General features: G+C 37.2%; 1 protein-coding gene across 3 annotated transcripts; it reads left to right on the forward strand.

Annotated features, from left to right (window-relative positions):
- The first annotated feature begins 5,271 nt into the window (after positions 1–5,271).
- Positions 5,272–22,161, forward strand: LOC306869798 (POU domain, class 2, transcription factor 3L-like). Of its 3 annotated transcripts, XM_079416712.1 has the most exons (13): positions 5,272–5,601; positions 5,993–6,049; positions 7,970–8,004; positions 8,496–8,597; positions 13,762–13,867; positions 13,996–14,084; positions 16,903–17,076; positions 18,857–18,998; positions 19,119–19,252; positions 20,101–20,265; positions 20,574–20,616; positions 20,810–20,924; positions 21,009–22,161. In XM_079416712.1, exons 2-13 carry the CDS (start codon positions 6,001–6,003, stop codon positions 21,046–21,048), a joined length of 1,194 nt encoding a protein of 397 aa, XP_079272838.1. In that variant the 5' UTR covers positions 5,272–5,601; positions 5,993–6,000; the 3' UTR covers positions 21,049–22,161. The 3 variants fall into 3 exon arrangements, with proteins under 3 accessions (XP_079272838.1, XP_079272839.1, XP_079272840.1); XM_079416713.1 differs by lacking the exon at positions 5,272–5,601 and having other exon boundaries at positions 5,882–6,049; XM_079416714.1 differs by lacking the exons at positions 5,272–5,601; positions 5,993–6,049; positions 7,970–8,004; positions 8,496–8,597 and adding an exon at positions 10,160–10,260.
- Positions 22,162–22,751: the final 590 nt, after the last annotated feature.

A 22,751-nucleotide genomic window follows, 5' to 3' on the forward strand; every position in this document is an offset into this window, starting at 1 on the left:
GATTCCATGGCAGTGATAAGGTTAACGGGACAGATATGGGGTGCATTTATAGTTTCTGAGTTCATGACAGGCAGGGTTAAGTGTTCACAAATGGCCCCTAGAGGTGCAACGCAACAGTCAGGAAGTTCACCCATAACCCCCTCAGTTGTGACTGATGGGACTGGTAATTCACAACCAGACTCCTCGGCTGACTCAGGGCAGGACAACAGTTTATAGGCTGTGACATGGGCAAAAGAAGGTTCATTAATGGCCTCCGTGGCCTGTTAAAGTCGTGACGTATTGTCAAGTATGGTGACCCATACTCGAAATTGGTGCTCTGCGTTTAACCCATCCAAGTGCACACACACAGCAGTGAGTAGTGAACAAATCCACACACACACACACACACCGTGAACACCCGGAGCAGTGGGCAGCCATGCTGCAGCGCCCGGGGAGCAATTGGGGGTTCGGTGCCTTGCTCAAGGGCACCTCAGTCGTGGTATTGAGGGTGGAGAGAGCGCTGGACATTCCCTCCCCCCACCTACAATTCCTGCCGGCCGGGGGCTCGAACTCGCAACCTTTCGATTACGAGTCCGACTCTCTAACCATTAGGCCACGACTTCCCCGTTCAAAGGAAGGCAAGAGTTCACAGATGGTCTCTATAGCCGCTACAGGGCAGGACAAGGATTCACAGACGGCCTCCATAGCCGTGACAGGACAGGACGAGGGTTCATAGACGGCCTCCATTGCCGTGACAGGGCAAGACGAGGATTCATAGACGGCCTCCATAGCCGTGACAGGACAGGACGAGGGTTCATAAACGGCCTCCATAGCCGTGACAGGGCAAGACGAGGATTCATAGACAGCCTCCATAGCCGTGACAGGACAGGACGAGGGTTCATAAACGGCCTCCATGGCAGTGAAAGGACAGGACGAGGATTCATAGATGGTCTACATAACCGTGACAGGGCAGGACGAGGGTTCATAGGAGGGTACCACTGACACCTCTGGAGGTTCTGCAGCAGACGCCGCCACCTCTGGAGGTTCTACAGTGGTAACATCAGGAAACAGGTAGAGTTCAGTAACCGGACAGGTACAGTGCTCATCAACGGCTCCTTTGACCGTGACATGACAGGCTGAGAGTACATTGCTGGGCGCCACCACCATACAATGAGCTGAAGCGAGCACCGCCGGTCCGGGAGGTTCTGCAGCATGTGCCGCCACCTCTGGAGAAGCTGCAGCGGGTGCCATCGCCTGGGGCAGTTCCGAGGTGGTGTACACAGCCCAAACGCAACATAAAGCGATCCCCATCATGGGAAGCGCTTCGGACAAGGAAATTAGTGCAGGAACAGGAGGGTTAAAGTGAGCTGGTTTGGGGATACCAGCTGCATGTGCAGACACCAGTGGTGCATCCCTCACACTGCATACCAGAATAGGATACTGAAGGACTGACCTTGAATATCTGGGTGTGACAGACAGAACATGACAAGACTCTGGCTGCTCAGCTGTGACGTGACGTGGTTCTGGATGGTTAGTGGTGGCATGGTGAGACTCTGGCAGATCAGCGGAGACGTGGTGAGACAATGGCAGATCAGCGGAGACGTGGTGAGACAATGGCAGGTCAGCGGTGCCGTGAGGAGACTCTGTAAGGTCAGCGGTGCCGTGAGGAGACTCTGGAGGGTCAGCGGTGACTTGACTTGGCTCATGACTGGCAGCAATGGCATGACGGGGTGTTGTTGTGTCCGCCATTTTGCGATCGGGTTCCGCTGTCGCCGCCATTTTGTGAGCGCACTCTGGTGCAGCCACCATCTCAGTCAAAGACGCGGTGTCGCGTTCCTCCTCCGCAACACCCACAGTGAATGGAGAGCCAACACACAACAAAGCATAATCCATAAACTGACAGAGTGATGAACGCGGGTTGATTTATGCCATCACAGAAAATCTCTATCAAAATAATGTCTGGTAAATCTGAATAGTGAGATATGGCTAAAAATTCTCGCATATGGCTTTCCAACGATCGTGTGTCTTGCTTAATAGCAAATAATATACGTGTTGTGTCCATACCTGGCCAAAGTTCCTCTGAAAAGCTGCTGGATCCTTGTGTGGCCGAGTATTCTGTAACGGGGCCAACGAGACATGAGACGTGCGGATCCATTTGCAAGCTTTTATTAATGAACAGTCAAATAACAGACAGGGTCAAAACACCAGCAAACGGGTATGGCACGGGCAAGACACAAGAGTAATCCTAGGGCTAGCGAGAGTCGACGATCGGCAAACAATATCCAACAGGGCAAGGCAGAGAGATAATCCAGGTATACGAGCAGTAGTCCAAGAGAGGTGCAAACATAGTCCAAACGGCAAGGCAAAGGGGTAAATCCAGAAAACGCGGGCAAGAATCAAAACACTAGAAAAACACACAAGGCAAGACTATGACAACAAAGTGGGTTCCGTATCGCATCTAAAACTAGGAGAGTTATAAATGCAGAACAATACTGGAACTAAACAGAAAAACACAGAATGGCTCGGTAAGGCAGCTAACACTAGGGGAGTGATAAACGCAATACAATACTCGGCAGAGAGGAAGAGGAAGTCCATGGTTTATGTAGGGTGTGTGATCAGTGCAATCAGCTGTGTGTCGTCAGTGCAGTGGATGATGGGAATTGTAGTCTGAGGTGGCGTGCAACAGTTAGTGTGGTGCAAGAGTCCATGTGGTGAGCGAGTGACCTCTGGTGGTGAGTTAACGGAAGTTCATAGACCAGATTCATGACAGGTACACTGTAGTCATAAAGGGATGGACATGGTCAGCAACAATACTCAGGTTGGCTGTGATGTTTAAACGATGCTCAATTGGTACTAAGGGGCCCAAAGTGTGCCAAGAAAATATCCCCCACACCATTACACCACCACCACCAGCCTGAACCGTTGAGACAATGCAGGATGGATCCATGCTTTCATGTTCTTTACGCCAAAATCTGACCCTACCTTCTTAATGTCGTTGCAGAAATCAAGACTCATCAGACCAGGCAACGTTTTTTCCAATCTTCTATTGTCCAATTTTGGTGAGCCTGTGCGAATTGTAGCCTCCGTTTTCTGTTCTTAGCTGACGGGAGCGGCACCCGGTGTGGTCTTTTGCTGCTGTAGCCCATATGGTTCAGGGTTCGACGTGTTGTGCGTTCAGAGATGCTATTCTGCCTACCTTGGTTGTAATGAGTGGTTATTTAATAATAATAATAATAATGCATTCTATTTTATTTATTTATTTTAAATGGCGCCTTTCAAAACACCCAAGTTATTTGAGTTACTGTTGCCTTTCTATCATCTCTAACCAGTCGGTTAGAGATGATAGAAAGGCAATTCTCCTCTGACCTCTGACATCAACAAGGCATTTTCATCCACACAACTGCCGCTCACTGGATATTTTCTTTTTTTCTGACCATTTGCGTGAAAATTCCAGTAGATCAGCAGTTTTTTAAATACTCAGACCAGCCCGTCTGGCAGCAACAACCATTCCACGTTCAAAGTCACTTAAATCCCCTTTCTTCCCCATTATGATGCTCGGTTTGAACTTCAGCATGTCTTCTTCACCACATCTAGATGCCTAAATGCATTGAGTTGCTGCCATGTGATTGGCTGATTAGCAATTTGTGTTACCAAGCAATTGAACAGGTATACCTAATAAAGTGGCCGGTGAGTATATATATATATATATATATATATACAGTTGAAGTCAAAACTTTACATGCACTTTCAGAATCTGCAAAATTGTAATTATTTAACCAAAATACGAGGGATCATACAAAATGCATGTTATTTTTTATTTAGTACTGACCAGATATTTCACATAAAAGATGTTTACATATAGTCCACAAGATAAAATAATAGCTGAATTTATAAAAATGGCTCCGTTCAAAAGTTTACATACACTTTATACTTAATACTGCGTTGTTACCTGAACGATACAAAGCTGTGTTGTTGTTTTTTTTTTGTTTAGTGATAGTTGTTCAAGAGTCCCTTGTTTGTCCTGAACAGTTAAACTGCCTGCTGTTCTTCAGAAAAATCCTTCAGGTCCCACAAATTCTTTGGTTTTCCAGCATTTTTGTGTATTTGAACCCTTTCCAACAATGACCGTTTGGTTTTGAGATTCATCTTTCCACAATGAGGACAACTGAGGGACTCACATGCAACTATTACAGAAAGTTCAAACACTGATGCTCCAGAAGGAAAAACCATGCATTAAGAGCCGGGACGTGGAAACTTTTTGAATTTGAAGATTTAACTTAATTTGTCTTCTGGAAAACATGTAAGTATCTTCTGTAGCTTCTGAAGGCTCTTAATGCATGGCCTTTCAGCATCAGCGAGTGTTTGAACTTTCTGTAATAGTTGCATGTGAGTCCCTCAGTTGAATACTGCCCTCTAGTGTAAGTCTTCTGTTAGGCTGTGTTCACTCTGGATGGCGTGACAGTAAAATTAAGCTTTAGAAGGTAAAGTTACAACTTATTAACGTAACGTGGTTAATTCGTGAATGTAGAGGTGGAGTTTACACACGTTTGCACAAACACACGCTCTGTCATCCGCGACAAACCAAGCGCAGCTGTGCACACTTACTGCATTAGCTCACCGATGTTACTCTGGCAGTGTTAACGTTTTTACTTTAGGATAAACGTTTAGTTGTCATGAAATCTCCGAAATGCAGTAAAATGACACATGGAACGCATTTGACATGGATATTATTATAACGTATTGTCATCAACTTCATTGGAATAAATTTCATATAGCCTACTATACAAAAATGTATCTAAACAAATGTAAATAATATATGCTTTTTACATTTGAATCGGTTCATTCAAACGAACTGTTCGACAGGGCTGTTTATCGGAAATCAGTCAAGACTTCCAAACTGTAACAGTAATACACCCCTTCACATCGTGCTGTCATGGGAAACCTAGTGGGCTAATTCACTGGAATAGTGTGGCGGATACAAAATCTCCACGGATCTCTGGCTAGAGAAACAGTCTCTTGATCTCTGTTGTGAAATGAACTGTTACCATTTTAATGCCAGAATAATGAGGCACACTTCTGAGATATAGGCTATGCTTGGAAAAAAAAAATTAAGAAAAAATATTACATTCGACAAAAGTTTAAAAACATCACATCACTTTGGCAATGTAGCTATGTAACTTCAGTCAAAACTGTTCTCTTATATAGATTAGTGAAAAGAACAATCATAATTCCAGCCTTTATGCACAGTGATGTATTTGAATAAATAGAGCTATGTTCAATCAAAGACCAAGCACACTTTAAGTTTGCCAGTGTACATAGACACAGGCAGAGTTGCACGCATGCTCTTATTCTCAAGCTTTTCGAAGTTTGCTGTCTACCTATTGTTGTTTTATGCAAAAAGTCAGAGTCTGGATAGGACACACCGAGGGCCTTATGCAAATCGGCTGGTGTGGGATACTGAAGAGGTGAATGCTCTTCTACTAACTCACTTTGCTAAATGTGTTTCTCTGAACCTTTTTGAGAAAGGTTCACTCAGTTCATCATCGAAGACCTGAGAAAAGCACCACAGACGCAGGGATATAATCTACAGAGCCTGGATCCGTGGGGCTTTCCTGCTGTAAGGTAAGTGTAGATGTAAGTTACTCCTCAAAGTTTTTATCTAAAATACCAAACTTTGTCTCCCAGATGCCTGCTCTCTTCTCAAGCAGTGACCGTTTTGTGGAATCATATTGTTTTGCATTGTACCTGTTCACAGCTCTCTATATTGGCAGATTTAAATGTTTTTGACTAGAAGAGATTAGGGTGGAGAGACAGAGTGATTGTGGTGAATGGGGATACCCTTGCTCTTATGAATATTACAACAAGCCCTTTACATAAAGGAGACCATTTGAAAGCTGGACACATTAGAATAAACCTCAAGATCATTTTACTGGCTGGGCCATGGCATGAATTGCCCCAGTGTCTGCATAAAGTTGTGATCCTGTAGGAAAATCAGCTGTATTTATCATTACAGATATTAAGATGAGCAGAGAGGCTGTTGGACAGACAGAATCTCAGCATGAACAAGCTGGTAAGGAGACTTTTCACTCTCTGGAATATTGTCAATTGCCATGAAATTGTAAAATGACCTCTTGACTAATGTATGGTGACATTTGAATGTAAATAACATCACAAATATGTAATCAATTATATGCTAATTATAGTTTTCTGATGATGCTTTTTAATGTTGTAAAATAGCATCAAGTGTGTGTCTTGAAGCAGACTGCAATAAGTAAAATATTTTAAAATGTTTAAATACATGTAAATGTTAAATATTATTTTCTACATTACAAATATGATGTGATTATATTCTTAAATATTTTAAATCTTTTCACTGCTTTCAGTGAAATCCAAAGGTGAATTTTTTTTTAAGGTAATTTTTTCACAAATGGTTCACTTTTACTGAGTCTTTTTTGATACTGTACAGTACAGTGTTTGTGATTCAGTTTTACATTCCTTCGAAATGAGGATCATCATTTCACGAACTGCCACTGGGCTTCTTCACAATAACCGTTTGTGGTTATGACCAAAAGTTTAACTCTTTGTGTTGATGGGACACTGGTCACGCTCTCAGGCATGAAAGTCTGTGCAAGTGGCTTTGTGCCAACCATTTTTAGGTGGTGAACTCTAAATTTTAGTATTTCAATTTTATTTGCCTCCCCATGTTTTTGTACTTATAAAAAAAAAGGTTTTTCTTGCAACGTATGTTGAGTTGAGCTCATCAGGTGCGTGATGAGCGCAGGCTGATGGATGAGAAGTCTACCAGGATGTATGTGGCAGTTTGTTTGCAATGAAGCGCTCATAGCCTCAGGCGGTACTGAATCATGGTCTGCTTACAATGGCTTCTGTACGGAACCGTCTTCTTCAAATGAGGAACGTGAGAGAAATGACAATTCAGAGAGAGCAGAGTATTGTCACCGAATGTTAAATATATATTTCATTTATGTTCCATCACCTCTATGGTGTGAATTGTTTGAGTATGGATTAAGGTTAAGGTTAGACCTATCAGATGTCCCATCAGGTCGTGTGATAACTACAAATATTTGGATTGAATGAAAAATGCTGTTCATGTTTACAAATAGTCTTGTTACATAAACCCTACCTGAACACTACTGAAGTATATTTATATCTAAATCTTTTTTTTTATGTTTAAGTTTGAGGACATTTTATTATATTATTTTGGAAATGCAAAGACACTATTTTCATTTAGAAATTGCTTATAAATTAATTACAAAAAAGGCTTACTTTTTGACTATAGATTAAAACAGACTGAAAAAGTATTTTCTTGTAAAATATACTCCAGTAATCTTTTTTTTTTAATTTAATCATTTTAAAAAACAGTATCATAATTTTTGTGCAAACACATGACTGGATGACTCTAAACCAGTATTTTAAAATTATATGATGTCATTAAAATACAAAGAACAGGTTACAGCAGGTTTTATAATCATATTATTATTATTTTATTTAAAATTGTGTCCGAGAGAGAGAGAGAAATAGTGAGTGTAAGAGATGCACCTGGAGGTCTGTAAGTATTCAAATTTGAAGGCCTCTAAAGGTTGCCATGGAAACTCATTTGCATGATCTGATTATTTCCATACTGGAAGTTTGGCTCAGGAGAAGGGTAGATTTCCATATTGTGGAGTGAGTGAGTGCCGTTCTAACCACGGCCTCATAGAGACGGATTTGAATTTCAAATGAAGAGAGATTACCTGGTATTGACGACCTTTGAACCCCTGACTAAACCTCCTCGCTCAGTTTAATGGAACATTTGGGAGTTTGTTTTTATGGTATGTTCCATTATAGGTCTTATGATGAACACCCTTTAAAAGAAATCATAATAAAAGTTTAAATAAAAATTAAAATGTTTTGTGAAATTAGCTGGATCCAGTAGGAGGCGGTTTGAATGTTAATGCATATCTCTCAGTGTCATTATCTTTTCATTTTCCAGGCATTGAACAAAACGGCATTGACTTCAACAGACAAGTGAGTGCAAACAATGTTTTACTTAATAGTCATCATCTGTAAACAACTGTTTTGCTATTTAGAGCAGCTCATTGCTCCTCTTATGAAGAGAAACTCCAGAGTTCAAGGGCAAACAGCTTGAAAATTTACGAAAGTTTTCTAGTGTTACAGTATGTGAGATATTTGAGCAATAATACTTCATTAGTTCATCAGATCAGCCTGTCATACAATCTAGTGTTGAGGACAGTAAAAAGTTTTGTGCACAGGAACTAGCTTCAGGCTTGTGAGGGCATTTGCATACTGTGCCTGCGGGAAGGGAAGGAATGTTTGTTAAAGGCCCTCTCCGGCAGAACGAGTCCAGCAGCCTTACTGGTCTCCGAGTGCACACAAAGAGCGTGTATACACACACAAACACACATGCCTGAGGACCAAAACACTGCAGTGAACAGCTCCACATTGTGAAATGTTCACCGGGTTTGTGTTGACTAACAAAGTCTTTGTTTCATGTGCAGATTAAGACTGAGAACCTGAATGATTCACCTCATTCTGGATCGTCACACAAGACATGCCACCTAACTCAGGGATCCCCGGTGACTGGAGGCCAGCTTACTGGGGTACATTCTTATAAACACAGTCATAGGGAGTCATGAAATCCATCAAGAGCACGTTCGGGTTATATATTTTGCACAAAAATAATCAAATGAAACAAAAATATGTTTTGCAATTGAATAGACTTAGTAACAGTAAGCACCTGTAACAGTACTACTTTAATAACAGTTAAGCAACACTTAAATTAATTTTAAAATGCTTCATTTATGAGAATAATTTATTTTAATAAATTTTATGAGAAACATTTATTTATTGTATTTATTTATTTATTTATTTTATTATTCAAGTATTTATAAATCTTGGTAGTATTTGTTAATTGCCTTTCATTTATAATTATTTGAATAAATTCCTAAAATCCAGTAAAATATAATCTAATGCAATTCAATTTCAATATATAAATATTAAATATGTATTGTGTTATTCAAGTATTTATGAGAAAAAGCTATATATTAAATATTTATCAAAATTATTATTCAAGTATTTATAAAACTTTATAGTCTTTGTTAGTCTTTAAAAGAAAAATGTTGTCATCATTTACTCACACTCATGTCGTTCCAAACTTGTGTGAGTTTCTTTCTTATGTATTAGGAAAGGAAAAAGGAAACTGGTGTGTGGCCAAGTATGGTGACCCATATTCGGAATTTGTGCTCTGCATTTAACCCATCGAAGTGTACACACAGTAGTGAACATACACCTGGAGCAGTGGGCAGCCAATGCTGTGGCGCCCGGGGAGCAGTTGGGGGTTCAGTGCCTTGCTCAAGGGTCTCACCTCAGTCGTGGTATTGAGGGTGGAGAGAGTGTTGGTTATTCACTTGGTATTTCCTTCCCTACTATGGAAATCAATGGGGACCAACAACTGTTTGGTTACTCAAAATTCTTCAGAATATGATCTTTTGTGTTCAACATAAGAAAGAAACTCATACAGTTTTGGAACGCCATGAGGGAGAGTAAATGATGACAAAATTTTAATTTTTGGGTGATATATTTCTTTAATTTATAATGATTTAAATACATTAAATTATCTAATGCAATTAATTTATATACATGCATATATATATATATATATATATATATATATATATATATATATATATATATATATATATATATATACACACATATATATATATATATATATATATATATATATACATACAGTCATGGCCAAAAATATCGGCACCCCTGGTAAATATGATCAAAGAAGGCTGTGAAAATTAATCTGCATTGTTAATCTATTTGATCTTTTGTTTAAAAAATTGACAAAAATCTAACCTTTCATTGGATAATAAGAATTTAAAATGGGGGTAAATTTCATTATGAAATAAATGTTTTTCTCGATACCAAACGCCGATACCACACAGCATGTGATAAGTGCCATATTCAGACAAAGAAATACAGACAACAGAACAACAGACAGCAGAATGGAGTTATTAGAGATTAAGGATGTCTACGAAGTATATGCATGCAATGGAATTAATGTTAAACATTCAGTATTAAACATTCAGCATTCGCCTGTATAGCTGATGTGCGCGAGCTGATGGGCTAAGCAAAGCACGCTGAGTGGATTGAGCGCGCGGCGGCGCAGATGCGCGAGCTCGTCGAGTGAATATCCCTTTCTCACAGACATCACTGGATAGTTTGTAGTTCGGTCGGATATGTCAAAAACAAGTAAGTAAAACAATACACGAGTTACTTAACGGTAGGGAGGGAGGGAGAGAGAGAGAGCGTGCGCGCACTTCTGTTGTGTGATCTTTATTGGTGTTCGCTCACTTGGCACACGCATCATTTGGCTTAAAACTAAATGTAACGTAAATATAAGACAATTTATAGGGGTATTCACTATAAACCATCATTTATTTTCAACCTTAAGCATACACGACATTCTGGCGAAAGTGAAACTAGCCTATGCGCTATTCTGTACTTGTCCTCGTTCTGCACCAGTACAAATACGTGCGCACGTTGCGTGTTTTGCTTGCTTCATGAGTGATTAAGCATTATATGAGTGGCTTTCGAATATAAATTGCAGCACGTTTCAGATGAAAAAAAGCAACTTTTATTTCTGAAAATATCACAGTTAGGAGATTTATAACGAGTGGTTCCCTGCATTATTACAGCAAAACGCGTAATTACAGTACTGAGCCGCTGCAATGGAGCAGCTCTAATGCTATTAAATTAAAGATGATGTACCATACAGCAAAAAAATTAACACTGAAAGTAACAAAAACTTGTAAAATACATTTTAATGGGCATAAGTGTGAAAATAAATAGAAGATATTATACAGTCAAATCAAAATAAAGTAAACTGTGACATATTATAAACAAAAATTCTTCATACAGTGGACTACCAGTAAAATTGATACAAATTTGGGACAAAAAAATTATTCAGACCGAGTCTGGGAAAAAAACTGAAGTTCAGGTTTGCATGAACCCGGTTTACAGCATGCCTAGGAGACTATACAGGCTGTCATTAAGGCTAAGGGAGGCCCAACAGAGTATTGATAGCTGTGTAAATATTGTCATACTAACAGCTGTCTGAATAATTTTTGGTTGATTGTAATCCATTATGTACCTTTCTATCAAAGTTATCTTACATTATCAAGCTGAATTTGTTCAGACACAGTTTTACTCTTGAGTTCTTGTCATATTTTATTACCATTTTCTAAACTATAACCCTTTTCCTATAATAAACCGTGATAATGTGAGAAATTTTAAAGGTGTTTCAATAAATTTTGGTTTGACTGTATTTATTTGATAAATGAAGTTAACCAATTAACATTATACATACTCTTTTGGTTTCTGTACCCAATATTTAAAAAATGTACAAATGCAATGAAAATATCAGCATCGGTACTCTGTATCGGCAAGTACCAAAAAATAAAAGTATCGGTATCGGGCGAGTACTGGAAAAAGTGGTATCGGTGCATCCCTAATCCCTAATATATATATATATATATATATATATATATATATATATATATATATATATATATATATATATATATACATACACACACACAGGTACATCTAAAAAAAATTTAATATCATGAAAAAATATTATGTCACTCATTTCAGAAAGTGAAACCCATATATTATATAGATTCATTACACATAGAGTGAAATATTTCAAGCCTTTATTTCTTGAAATTTTGATGATTATGGCTTACAGAGAATGAAAACCCAAAATTCAGTGTCTCAGAAAATTAGAATATTACATAAGATCAATAAAAAAAGGATATTTTAAACAGAAATGTCAGGCTTCTGAAAAGTATGTTCATTTCTATGCACTCAATACTTGGTTGGGCCTCCTTTTGCATGAGTTACTGCATCAATGCGGTGTGGCATGGAGCCAATCAGCCTGTGGCACTGCTCAGGTGTAATGGAAGCCCAGGTTGCTTTGATAGAGGCCTTCAGGTCATCTGCATTGTTGGGTCTGGTGTCTCTCATCTTCCTCTTGACAATACCCCATAGATTCTGTATGGGGTTCAGGTCAGGCGAGTTTGCTGGCCAATCAAGCACAGTAACACCATGGTCATTGAACCAGCTTTTGGTAGCTTTGGCAGTGTGGGCAGGTGCCAAGTCCTGCTGGAAAATGAAATCAGCATCTCCATAAAGCTTGTCAGCAGAAAGAAGCATGAAGTGCTCTAAAATTTCCTGGTTCTGCGTTGACTGTGGACTTCAGAAAACACAGTGGACCAACACCAGCAGATGACATGGCACCCCAAATCATCACTGACAGTGGAAACTTCACACTGGACTTCAAGCAACATGGATTCTGTGCCTCTCCACTCTTCCTCCAGACTCTGGGACCTTGATTTCCAAATGAAATGAAAAGAGGACTTTGGACCACTGAACAACAGTCCAGATCTTTTTCTCCACAGCCCAGGTAAGACGCTTCTGGTGTTGTCTCTGGTTCAGAAGTGGCTTGGTAGCCCTTTTCCTGAAGACGTCTGAGCGTGGTGACTCTTGATGCACTGACTCCAGCTTCAGTCCACTCCTTGTGAAGCTCTCCCAAGAGTTTGAATCAGCTTTGCTTGACAGTATTCTCAAGCTTGCGTCATCCCTGTTGCTTGTGCACCTTTTCCTACCCAAATTCTTCCTTCCAGTCAACTTTGCATTTAATATGCTTTGATACAGCACTCTGTAAACAGCCACCCCTTTCAGTAATGACCCTCTGTGACTTACCCTCAAATCAAATCAAATGTAAATATTCTAATATTTTGAGATACTGATTTTTCACTTTTTCACTTACTGATTTTCACTTTCATGAGCTGTAAGCTCTAATCATCAAAATTAAAACAAAAAAACTGTTTAAATGTTTTACTTTACATGTAATGAATCTAAAATATATGTGTTTCACTTTTTGAAATAAATTACATGAAAAAATGAACTTTTTCATGATATACAATTTTTTTGAGATGTGCTGTCAAACGGTTAATCGCAATATATATATTGCAATTAACCGTTTGACAGCACTAATGTACAGTGGTGTGAAAAAGTGTTGGCCCCCTTCCTGATTTTTTATTTTTTGGCATATTTGTCACACTTTAATGTTTCAGATCATCAAACAAATTTAAATATTAATCAAAGATAACACAAGTAAACACAACTTCATTCAAAAACTGCATGTTGTGTTTACTTGTGTTATCTTTGATTAATATTTAAATTTGTTTGATGATCTGAAACATTAAAGTGTGACAAATATGCCAAAAAATTAAAAATCAGGAAGGGGGCCAACACTTTTTCACACCACTGTATATATTAGTATATATTAGTTATTATTTAAGTATATTTAGTATATTATTATTTCACTGTCTTGTATTTATAATGCTTTAAATTAATTATTAAAATTAAATGAATTGTGTTAATACAGCAAAATAGAATCTAATAAATATAACCATTAAGAATAATGTAAATTAAAAACAAAAGCAAAAATCATTAGGGTAATGAGATTTTTGGGGAAATGTGCTTAACTGTCTTGAAAATGATGTCATAATGAAAAACATCTTAATGCAAAAACTATGATGACTTTATGCAAAATATGTTTTCTTTCTTTTCTGTTTTTGTTCTGGACAAAATGTGTCCTGAGAATGTTTTTGTGGGATTCAATCCTGCAAAGTTTACACAAAGAAGAATTGTGGTGAAATATGGCTGATCATTGGTGTTTTTTAGGAGCTGCCCTCCCTGCACCCTCTGCCCCAACTAGTCCTGATGCCTGGATCTCACCTGTCCTCTCCTTCATCATTTCTCCTCTCACAGGCCCAATCAGGACACCAAGGTCAGTGAATGTACTGGGTCACTGGGTCATATTAGGGATAATGCTGCTCATCAGTTTGCATTCCAAGAGAATATTCTGTTTGTCTGTTGTAACTACAGTTTAAACATATTTAATTACTGTTTTTACAGCACTGCTGCAGCCCAATCTGCTTTCCTTGCCATCCCAGTCCCAGACAGGACTCCTACCGCACCAGCCTGGTCTCACACTCACTCCTCAGGTACATCACAGCCCTAATGCTTGATTACTTTCAATTGCAAATAAATAAATTAAACAACCAAAAACTTTTCATTCTTCACCATTACTATTATATATACAGTATATATACTGTATATATATATATATATATATATATATATATATATATATATATATATATACATATATACAGTGCCCTCCAAAAGTATTGGAACAGTAAGGCCAATTCCTTTATTTTTGCTGTAGACTGAAAACATTTGGGTTTGACATTAAAATATGAATATGAGATGAGAGATTAACATTTCAGCTTTTATTTACAGGTATTTTCATCTGGATCTGATACACAACTTAGAAGATGGCACCTTTTGTTTGAACTCACCCATTTTTCATGTGAGCAAAAGTATTGGAACAGATAGAATTAACATAGATTAAAGTGAAAAAGACTTAATATTTAGTTGCAGATCCTTTGCTTTCAATAACTGCATCAAGTCTGTGACCCATTGACATCACCAAACTCTTTCAGTTTTTGGGGGTTACTCCCTTCAGTCTCATCTTTAGAAGGTAAAATGCATACTCTACAGGGTTTAAGTGTGGAGATTGACTTGGCCAGTCTAAAACTTCCACTTCTTGCCCCTGATGAACTCCTTTGTTGTTTTGGCACTATGTTTTGGGTCATTATCTTGCTGCATGATGAAGGATCTCCCAATCAGTTTGGTTGCATCTTTTTGTAAATTATCAGACAAAATATTTCTGTAGACTTCGGAGTTAATTTTGTTGCTGCCATCAAGTGTTACATTATTAATGAAGATTAATGAGCCTGTCCCAGAAGAAGTGATGAAAGCCCAAGCCATTACATTACTTGTGTAATGTGTACTATAATGTACACCTGTGTACACCGTGTTTCAGGTGAGCTTGTATGTTTGGGATCATGAGCAGATCCTTTCTTTCTCCAAACTTTAGCCTTTCCATCACTTTGGTCCATAAAATCAGTCCATTAAACCTTGTCCCAGAATTTTTGAGGCTCGTCTCCTATTCTTCTTGCTAATGAGTGGTTTGCATCTTCTGGTGTAGCCTCTGTACTTTTGTTTATGAAGTCTTCTGCGAACAGTAGATTGTGATACCTTCACTCCTGCTCTCTGGAGGTTGTTGCTGATGTCACTAACAGTTGTTTTAGGGTCTTTCTTTACAGCTGTCACAATGTTCACAATGTAATCTTTAATGAGCCGAAAAGAACGCACGTCACTCCTCTGTTCATCAATTTGCACTGGCTACCAATAGCTGCTCGCATTAAATTCAAGGCATTAATGTTTGCCTACAGAACCACCACTGGCTCTGCTCCCCTTTACCTAAATTCTTTACTTCAGACTTATGTGCCCTCTAGAAGCTTGCGTTCTTCAAGTGAACAACGAATTATTGTACCATCCCAAAGACACAGAAAAACACTTTCAAGGACTTTTTCATTAACTGTTCCCATCTGGTGGAATGACCTGCCCAACTCGATCTGAGCAGCCGAATCCTTACCCATCTTCAAGAAACGGCTAAAAACTCATCTGTTCCATCTTTACTTGACCCTCTAACTCTAGCACTCTCTATTCTAATTGTATTTTATCTATGTCTTTTTATTAAAAAATAACAATAATAAAAATAATTATCTGTACTGCGTTAGGCTAACCAAGACTTGTAATGGCACTTGCACGTCGCTCTTTTGTTGGTTTTGATTGCTTCTTATGTAAGTCGCTTTGGATAAAAGCGTCTGCTAAATGACTAAATAAATAAATAAATAAATGTTTCTGTCATCAACTGCAGATGTTTTCCTTGATCTACCCGTTTGAGGTGTGTTACTTAGTACACCAGTGGTTTGTACTTGCTATTGCCAGTGTTTGTGCAATGGTTTGATTGATTTTTCATCTTCTCTCAGCTTCACAATTGCTCGTTTTTCACCCATAGCCACCTCTCTGGGTTTCATGTTGGTTACACGTCTAACTAACTACAAATGTAGTCTGCACAGATCTGAAACTGAGTGCAGACATTCAGTGCTATTTATTGTTTGAATAATCAATTAATAGGACACACCAGGCCAACAAAACACACCTGTCAGTCACATGATCCAATACTTTTGCTCACATGAAAAATGGGTGGGTTCAAGCAAAAGGTGCTATCTTCTAAGTTGCTTTTCTGATCCAGATGAAAATACCTGTAAATAAAAGCCGAAATGTTAATCTCTCATCTCATATTCATCTTTTGATGTCAAACCCAAATGTTTTCAGTCTACAGCAAAAATAAAGGAATTGGCCTTACTGTTCCAATACTTTTGGAGGGCACTGTATATATTTTAAAAAGTCCTCAACACTATGAAATATAACAAATGGGGATTATATAATGACCAAATAATATGAAACAAATCAAGAGTAACTTTCATTTGTAACCCCAGTTTTATTTAATTATTTTTAAACAGTGTATTGTAGTACTATTACCTTTTTATTAATTTTTAAAAATATTTTCTATTTGCATTTTAATGTGAACGCTTTAGTAATTTTGTTGTGTTTTGCCATTTCATTAGTTTCATTAAAACAACATATATTTAAAAAAACATTTAAAAAAGAGAACTATAAATTTGGGCAAACATTTGATTGGTAGTGCAAAAATATGGTATTACCATTGGCATAATGTATAACACCAGGTTACTTTTTATGGGCATGAGAAAAGGAAAACACAAAAGAGAGGGCATTAATAAAATAAACAAAAATAAAGAACTAGACAATAAGACAAATACCATGTAAGCAAACAAAAATGATAACAACTGATTACCTAGACTCTAACAGTTTTCATTTTCTCAAAAGGCAATGGGCAGGTCAGGTCTGGCCGGGTCCTCTATGGACGGACACCTGGACATGTCTCACTTACAGGTGCCTAAACATGTGGGATCACCTCAAGATGAACCCAATGACCTGGAGGAACTCGAGCAGTTTGCTAAAGCCTTCAAACAGAGACGCATCAAACTCGGCTTCACTCAGGTAAGAATGTGCCTGATTTTAGAACTCTAACTAGCTGTATATTTTATAGTTTTTTTATTTATTTAATCAAGGATCTTTATCTCTTTAATAATTGATTTCCCATTTATATGAACATATTTTCATTTATTATTCTCTTTTTTCAACACATCTCTATTTGAAAATAGATTATAAGGTATAAATATCAGCAGCAGAACTAAATTGAGAATGCATTTTAAATTCTGTAAAAAGTGATAAGTTGACTTAACTTAAAACAATTGAGGAGACCCCTTGCCTTAAAATTATCAAGTAAATAATAATTAAAAAATTAAGTTAAGTGAATTGTCATGATGCAGAATTGTAATTCAAATTTGAATTTTAGGAAGTAGAATTAAAATAGAATACTATTTAAATAAATTCATGATAACCACTGTAAGTATTTTTTATTAATACATTTAATTTTGCACAACAACACATCACATGGGAAATATGTATTTTTCAGTCTACAGAGTCACCATTTAATTTAAATACATTTCATTTTGTTTACTTCTATTTTTCTGGATTACGACATGCTTTGTGTTTATTCAGTAAATATAAAAACATATGTAGCCAAAGTTTATGATGTCTTTATGTTTGTCAGGCCAACAAAATTCAAGTATATTGTGACCGTTTTTTATTATTGATATTTTATTACCTTTTCTGTAATATTTATTTATATATAATATATTTAAGCTTGGGATCAGTAAGATTTTTAATGTTTTTAAGGAAGTCTCTTCTGCTCATCAAGGCTGTAAAAAAGATATTGGTTTCCTATTTGAATATACTTTAAAACAGAATTTATTTCTGTGACGCAGCGCTGAATTTTCAGCATCATTACTCCAGTAATTACTTCAGTGTCACATGATCCTTCAGAAATCATTCTAATATGCTGATTTATTATGAGTCTTGAAACAGTTGTGCTGCTTCATATTGTTATGAATATAACATGTGATACTTTTTTCTTTGATTCTTTGATGAATACAAAGTTAAAAAAGAGCAGCATTTGTTCAGCATTGTTATGATATGTTCTCAAACTCATAACAATCTTTTCTAAGAAGTCTTTACTATGACTTTTTATTCATTTAACACATCCCTCCTGAATAAAAGTATTAATTTCTTTAAAATAAAAAAAGAAAGAAAAAAAATGTACTGACCCCAAACTTTTGAATAGCATTGTATATTATAACACAAATTGTTATAATATTGCTGTTCCTTTTAACATTTTATTAATCAGAGAATCCTAAAACAGTATCACAGGTCCCAAAAAAAGTATGAAGCAGCACAACGGTTTCCAACATTGATTATAAATCAGCATATTAGAATGATTTCTGAAGGATCATGTGACACTGAAGACTGGAGTAATGATGCTGAAAATTCAGCGCTGCATCACAGAAATAAATTATATTTTGAAGTAAATTAAAAGAGAAAACTGTTATTTTAAATTGCAATAATATTTCACAAAATAACAGTTTTTTGCCTGTATTTTTGATCAAATAGATACAGCCTTGATGAGCAGAAGAAACTTCTTTAAAAAACATAAACAATTTTACTGATCCCAAACTTTTGAGCAGCAGTGTGTGTGTGTATATATATATATAATAAATGTTGTTTCTGTTATATAACTTTTCCTGTAATTTCAAATGTCTGTGGATCTTAGAAACTCATATTTAAACTGAAAAGAAGCCAACAATTGTGATACTCAATGTTGGCCATCCCTGTTGTGAACCTAACCCAGTTCTCAAACTCATGTCTGTTGTGGCCGCAGGGTGATGTGGGGCTGGCCATGGGAAAGCTGTATGGAAATGACTTCAGTCAGACTACCATCTCACGCTTTGAGGCTCTCAATCTTAGCTTCAAAAACATGTGCAAGCTCAAGCCCCTGCTGGAGAAGTGGCTGAGTGATGCAGGTATGTGCTGCTGCCCTCTCGTGGACAGAACTGACTAATGGTTTCTCTCTTAGCATCAGAAGGCTTTTGTGGGCTGCAAATACCTGCCATCTTAATCTTAAACCTTCTCTGCCCTCTCAGAGAACTCACCATCCGACACCATGACCAACCCCACCACCCTACCTCCTCTTATGGAGGGTTATGGAAGGAAGAGGAAAAAGAGAACAAGCATAGAAACTAACATCAAACTCACACTAGAGAAACGCTTTTTAGACGTGAGTCTGTGTTATTTTAGTTTTATTGAGATACTATTATATTTTTATTACTATTTTAAATTAGGTTTTATAATTATATTTTCTGCTTTCATTTTAATTTAGTTTTGTCATTTTTATTATTTTTGCAGGTGTGTGTGTGTTATATATTATTATTATACATGTGTCTATATGTATATTATATATATTACTTTTTTTTAGTTACTCATTTTTACTTATAGTTACTTGTTACTTATTTTAGTACATGTAGTTATACTAAACAAAAGTGAGAAATGTTGCCTTGCCAAAAATGTTTAAGGTTATTTTATTTTATTTATGTTTTGTTTAGTTTATTTTATTCCATGTAGCATTTTAAGGTTTTAGCTATATGATAACCCTGATGTGGAATTTGCAGTTTTTACTTATTTTCAGATGCTTCAGGCCCTCATTTACAGCATATGACCATGATTTATTATTTACTTGTTTTTATTGCTAGTCATGTCAGACGGAATTCATTAGGGAGAGGGACAATCACATTCCAGAGAGCATTTGATTAATACAGAATGAGCAAGAAGAATGATTTTTGATTTGGAAAGGGATACATTTTTTTATTAATTTGATAATTTATTGTAAGGAAGTGTAATTTTGTATCAGTTATAATCTATCACTTAAAGAAAAAAATCATCAAATTTGTGGAGGTTTAATCCTAAACTGTTTTAAGATTTAGAAAGCTTTGCTCAAGACAGGTAACGCTAACCTGCACCACATGGTGTAACAAAATCTTTTTCATTCAGCGATGACAAAAGGCAGCAGTTTGCTTGCAATGCCCCCTGCAGCCTGTGATACATAAACACACTTTCTACCCCAAACAGAACCCAAAACCCAACTCTGAAGAGATCACACTCATCTCAGAGCAGCTATCCATGGAGAAGGAAGTAGTGCGGGTTTGGTTCTGCAACCGGCGGCAGAAAGAGAAGAGGATATACTGCCCCATCTCCGCTTCACCTATGAAGTCTCACAACTACAACCCTCGTCTGGTGAGTCTGAGCAATCATTTTTAAAATTTTCCAAAACAGTAGAACATGATCCATAAGGCAAATGTGACACACTGTCATAACAGTACAGCCTAAATGGTGACTATCAAGTCTTCTTACTAATAATCTCTGGTTCAACATGGATAAAGAAAGATCTTGTTTCAAACATGAAGTTTTTAAGGAAAGTTGAAATTTAATAAAACATTTGAGATTTGGCAATATTTTCCATTTGAAATCAATTCTAAACATTATATTATATTATACTTATATATTATATGTATTATACTAATTTGGTTCATTTCCTGTTTCAGCCTTCAACTTCACGTTCATTCAGTCCACTCGCCACTGGTGGTGGTAAGTATTGAGCTGCCGCCTCAACAAACATCTTTTTTTTCAGATTTTTCACCTGCAATATCCAATCATATTTTCAAGAATACTTGAACACGAAGGCATTACAAATATAACAGTATGACTTCCTGTAAAGCTGCTTCTATGTATTGTGTGTAGCTCTATACAAATAAATTTGACTTGATTGTTGTTCCTGCAGTGTCATCAAGCTCCTCCCCCAGCAGCCCCAGTCGAGGCTCCTCCCCCGGCACTCTGTGCACTACATCCAGTCCACTGATCGCACAGGGGGTCAACCAGACGTTCAACACCCCAGGGTAAAACCACAGCAAGTTACTTCACACATACAGCCATCTTAACCAGTAAAAGGTACAAATGATGAATTTGATCCTCTTTCTTAGATCCTGGTATCGCTGGAACACCACATCATACCACCACTGAGCCCCTCTGAAGGCAACCACTTAACTTCATAACTTACCAAACGAGAGAGAAATATTCATTCTGTAATGTTTACAACCAGCACTAAGTAAGGACGCAGAACACAGGGAACCACTATTCTGCTTGTCATGGTCTTATGTTCAAAGGGCTTGTGAATAGAGCTTCACTGCTAATTACCGAAGGGAAAAAGCACTAATATGCAACGGCACATTGTTTAGATATGCAATCTTGCTACAAAGAACATGACAGACATGTTCGGCATTTTCAGCAGAGCTTTTAATGTGCATGAAACCTTATTTCACTTTCTGTGTAAAACCAATTTTGGTGCCAATTTTGTTGGAGATGAAGGTTCAAATCTGGCTTTTTGTGTATTGATAACGTTGATGTGAAAAACTGCACATAACCAAAAACAAAACCACTGATCTTGTTTACATATTGCTTTATTTTTTACACAGAAAATAAAGACTTGTTTTAAATGATGTAAAAGGATATTTTTATGATGAAGTTTCATACGCTAGTGTTCTTGAGCGTTATTGGCCCTGCTCAAGGTCAAGACTGGAACTGCTGGCTCTGATATGTATAGTAATGTTGAGACAACATTTAGTGGATTGGTCAACATTTTACAGTTCTCAATATATTTTCGCCATACACCTAGTTTTGTGTTTCTGGACATTTCTGAGGATTTCTGGCAGGGAAAAAGTTGTATATGCCTGGCGTGGAATATGTGCAGTTCACAATATTTTTATGCAGCATTGTCCAAAGCATTTGAAGTTCCTTGAGTTTCACATTTTAGCTTTTATGATTAATAATGTTATCTAGATATTGTTTGTTTGTTTGTTTGGTTGTTCTTTGCTTTTTTTTTAAATTTGAATAACACTGTTGTATATTTCTATTTCACTGTTTGACTGTTATTAAAATTTGCACTTAAATTTGTTTCTTTTTTTTTACCACAATATAGCTAGTTTATAGTTTATAGTAAATAACTTTTTAGGGTTGTGCTCACAATACTTTTGAGCACAGTTATGGTCATAAAAACATAATTATGAAAAAAATTATAGTAACACAATTTTTTGTGTGTCCTGAAGAACTGAATGCTAATAAACAATGATTTACTGCAACCTTAAAGAGCCAAATCATCATTATGTAAAAACATTAGTAAACAAAACATCAGATCCTTAGACAAACGAACCTAAGCATAAACATTCACAGTTTATCAGAGGTGAAGGGACACTTGACTTCATGGATAGCGATAAACGCAAAAATGACAGAACGGCAAATGGCAAAGTTGAACTTATGGCAACATCGTGATTAGCCTATATGTTCTTAATGATCCATTTTGATTTCACAAGAAGACATGTACTCTGCAAAATATTTTGTCTGTTTGTAAAGCTACTGTTTGTCTTCAGAAGATGTAGAATTAGTGCATTAGTTTTATGAACCACTTCTATGGTCTCTTATTTTATGTTCCACATGGTTTGGAAAGACAAGTGTCATTTTTCTCCAAGAAACGAGCGACTATCCTGCTGTTCTGGAAACAGGCGTTACGTAATAATAATCTAACATACAACGTTACTTCCCTCTCGTAGGTCACTTCAATGCTGCGGTGACGTCACCGCATCTGTTTGTCAAGGACGTCCAGCCCACGGAACATGGACAGAGGCACAGCGAGGGTGGCACATAAACAGATTGGAGCTGCTAGCGGTCTT

This window comes from Barbus barbus (assembly GCF_936440315.1).
Source record: "Barbus barbus genome assembly, chromosome: 5".
NCBI lineage: Eukaryota > Metazoa > Chordata > Actinopteri > Cypriniformes > Cyprinidae > Barbus > Barbus barbus.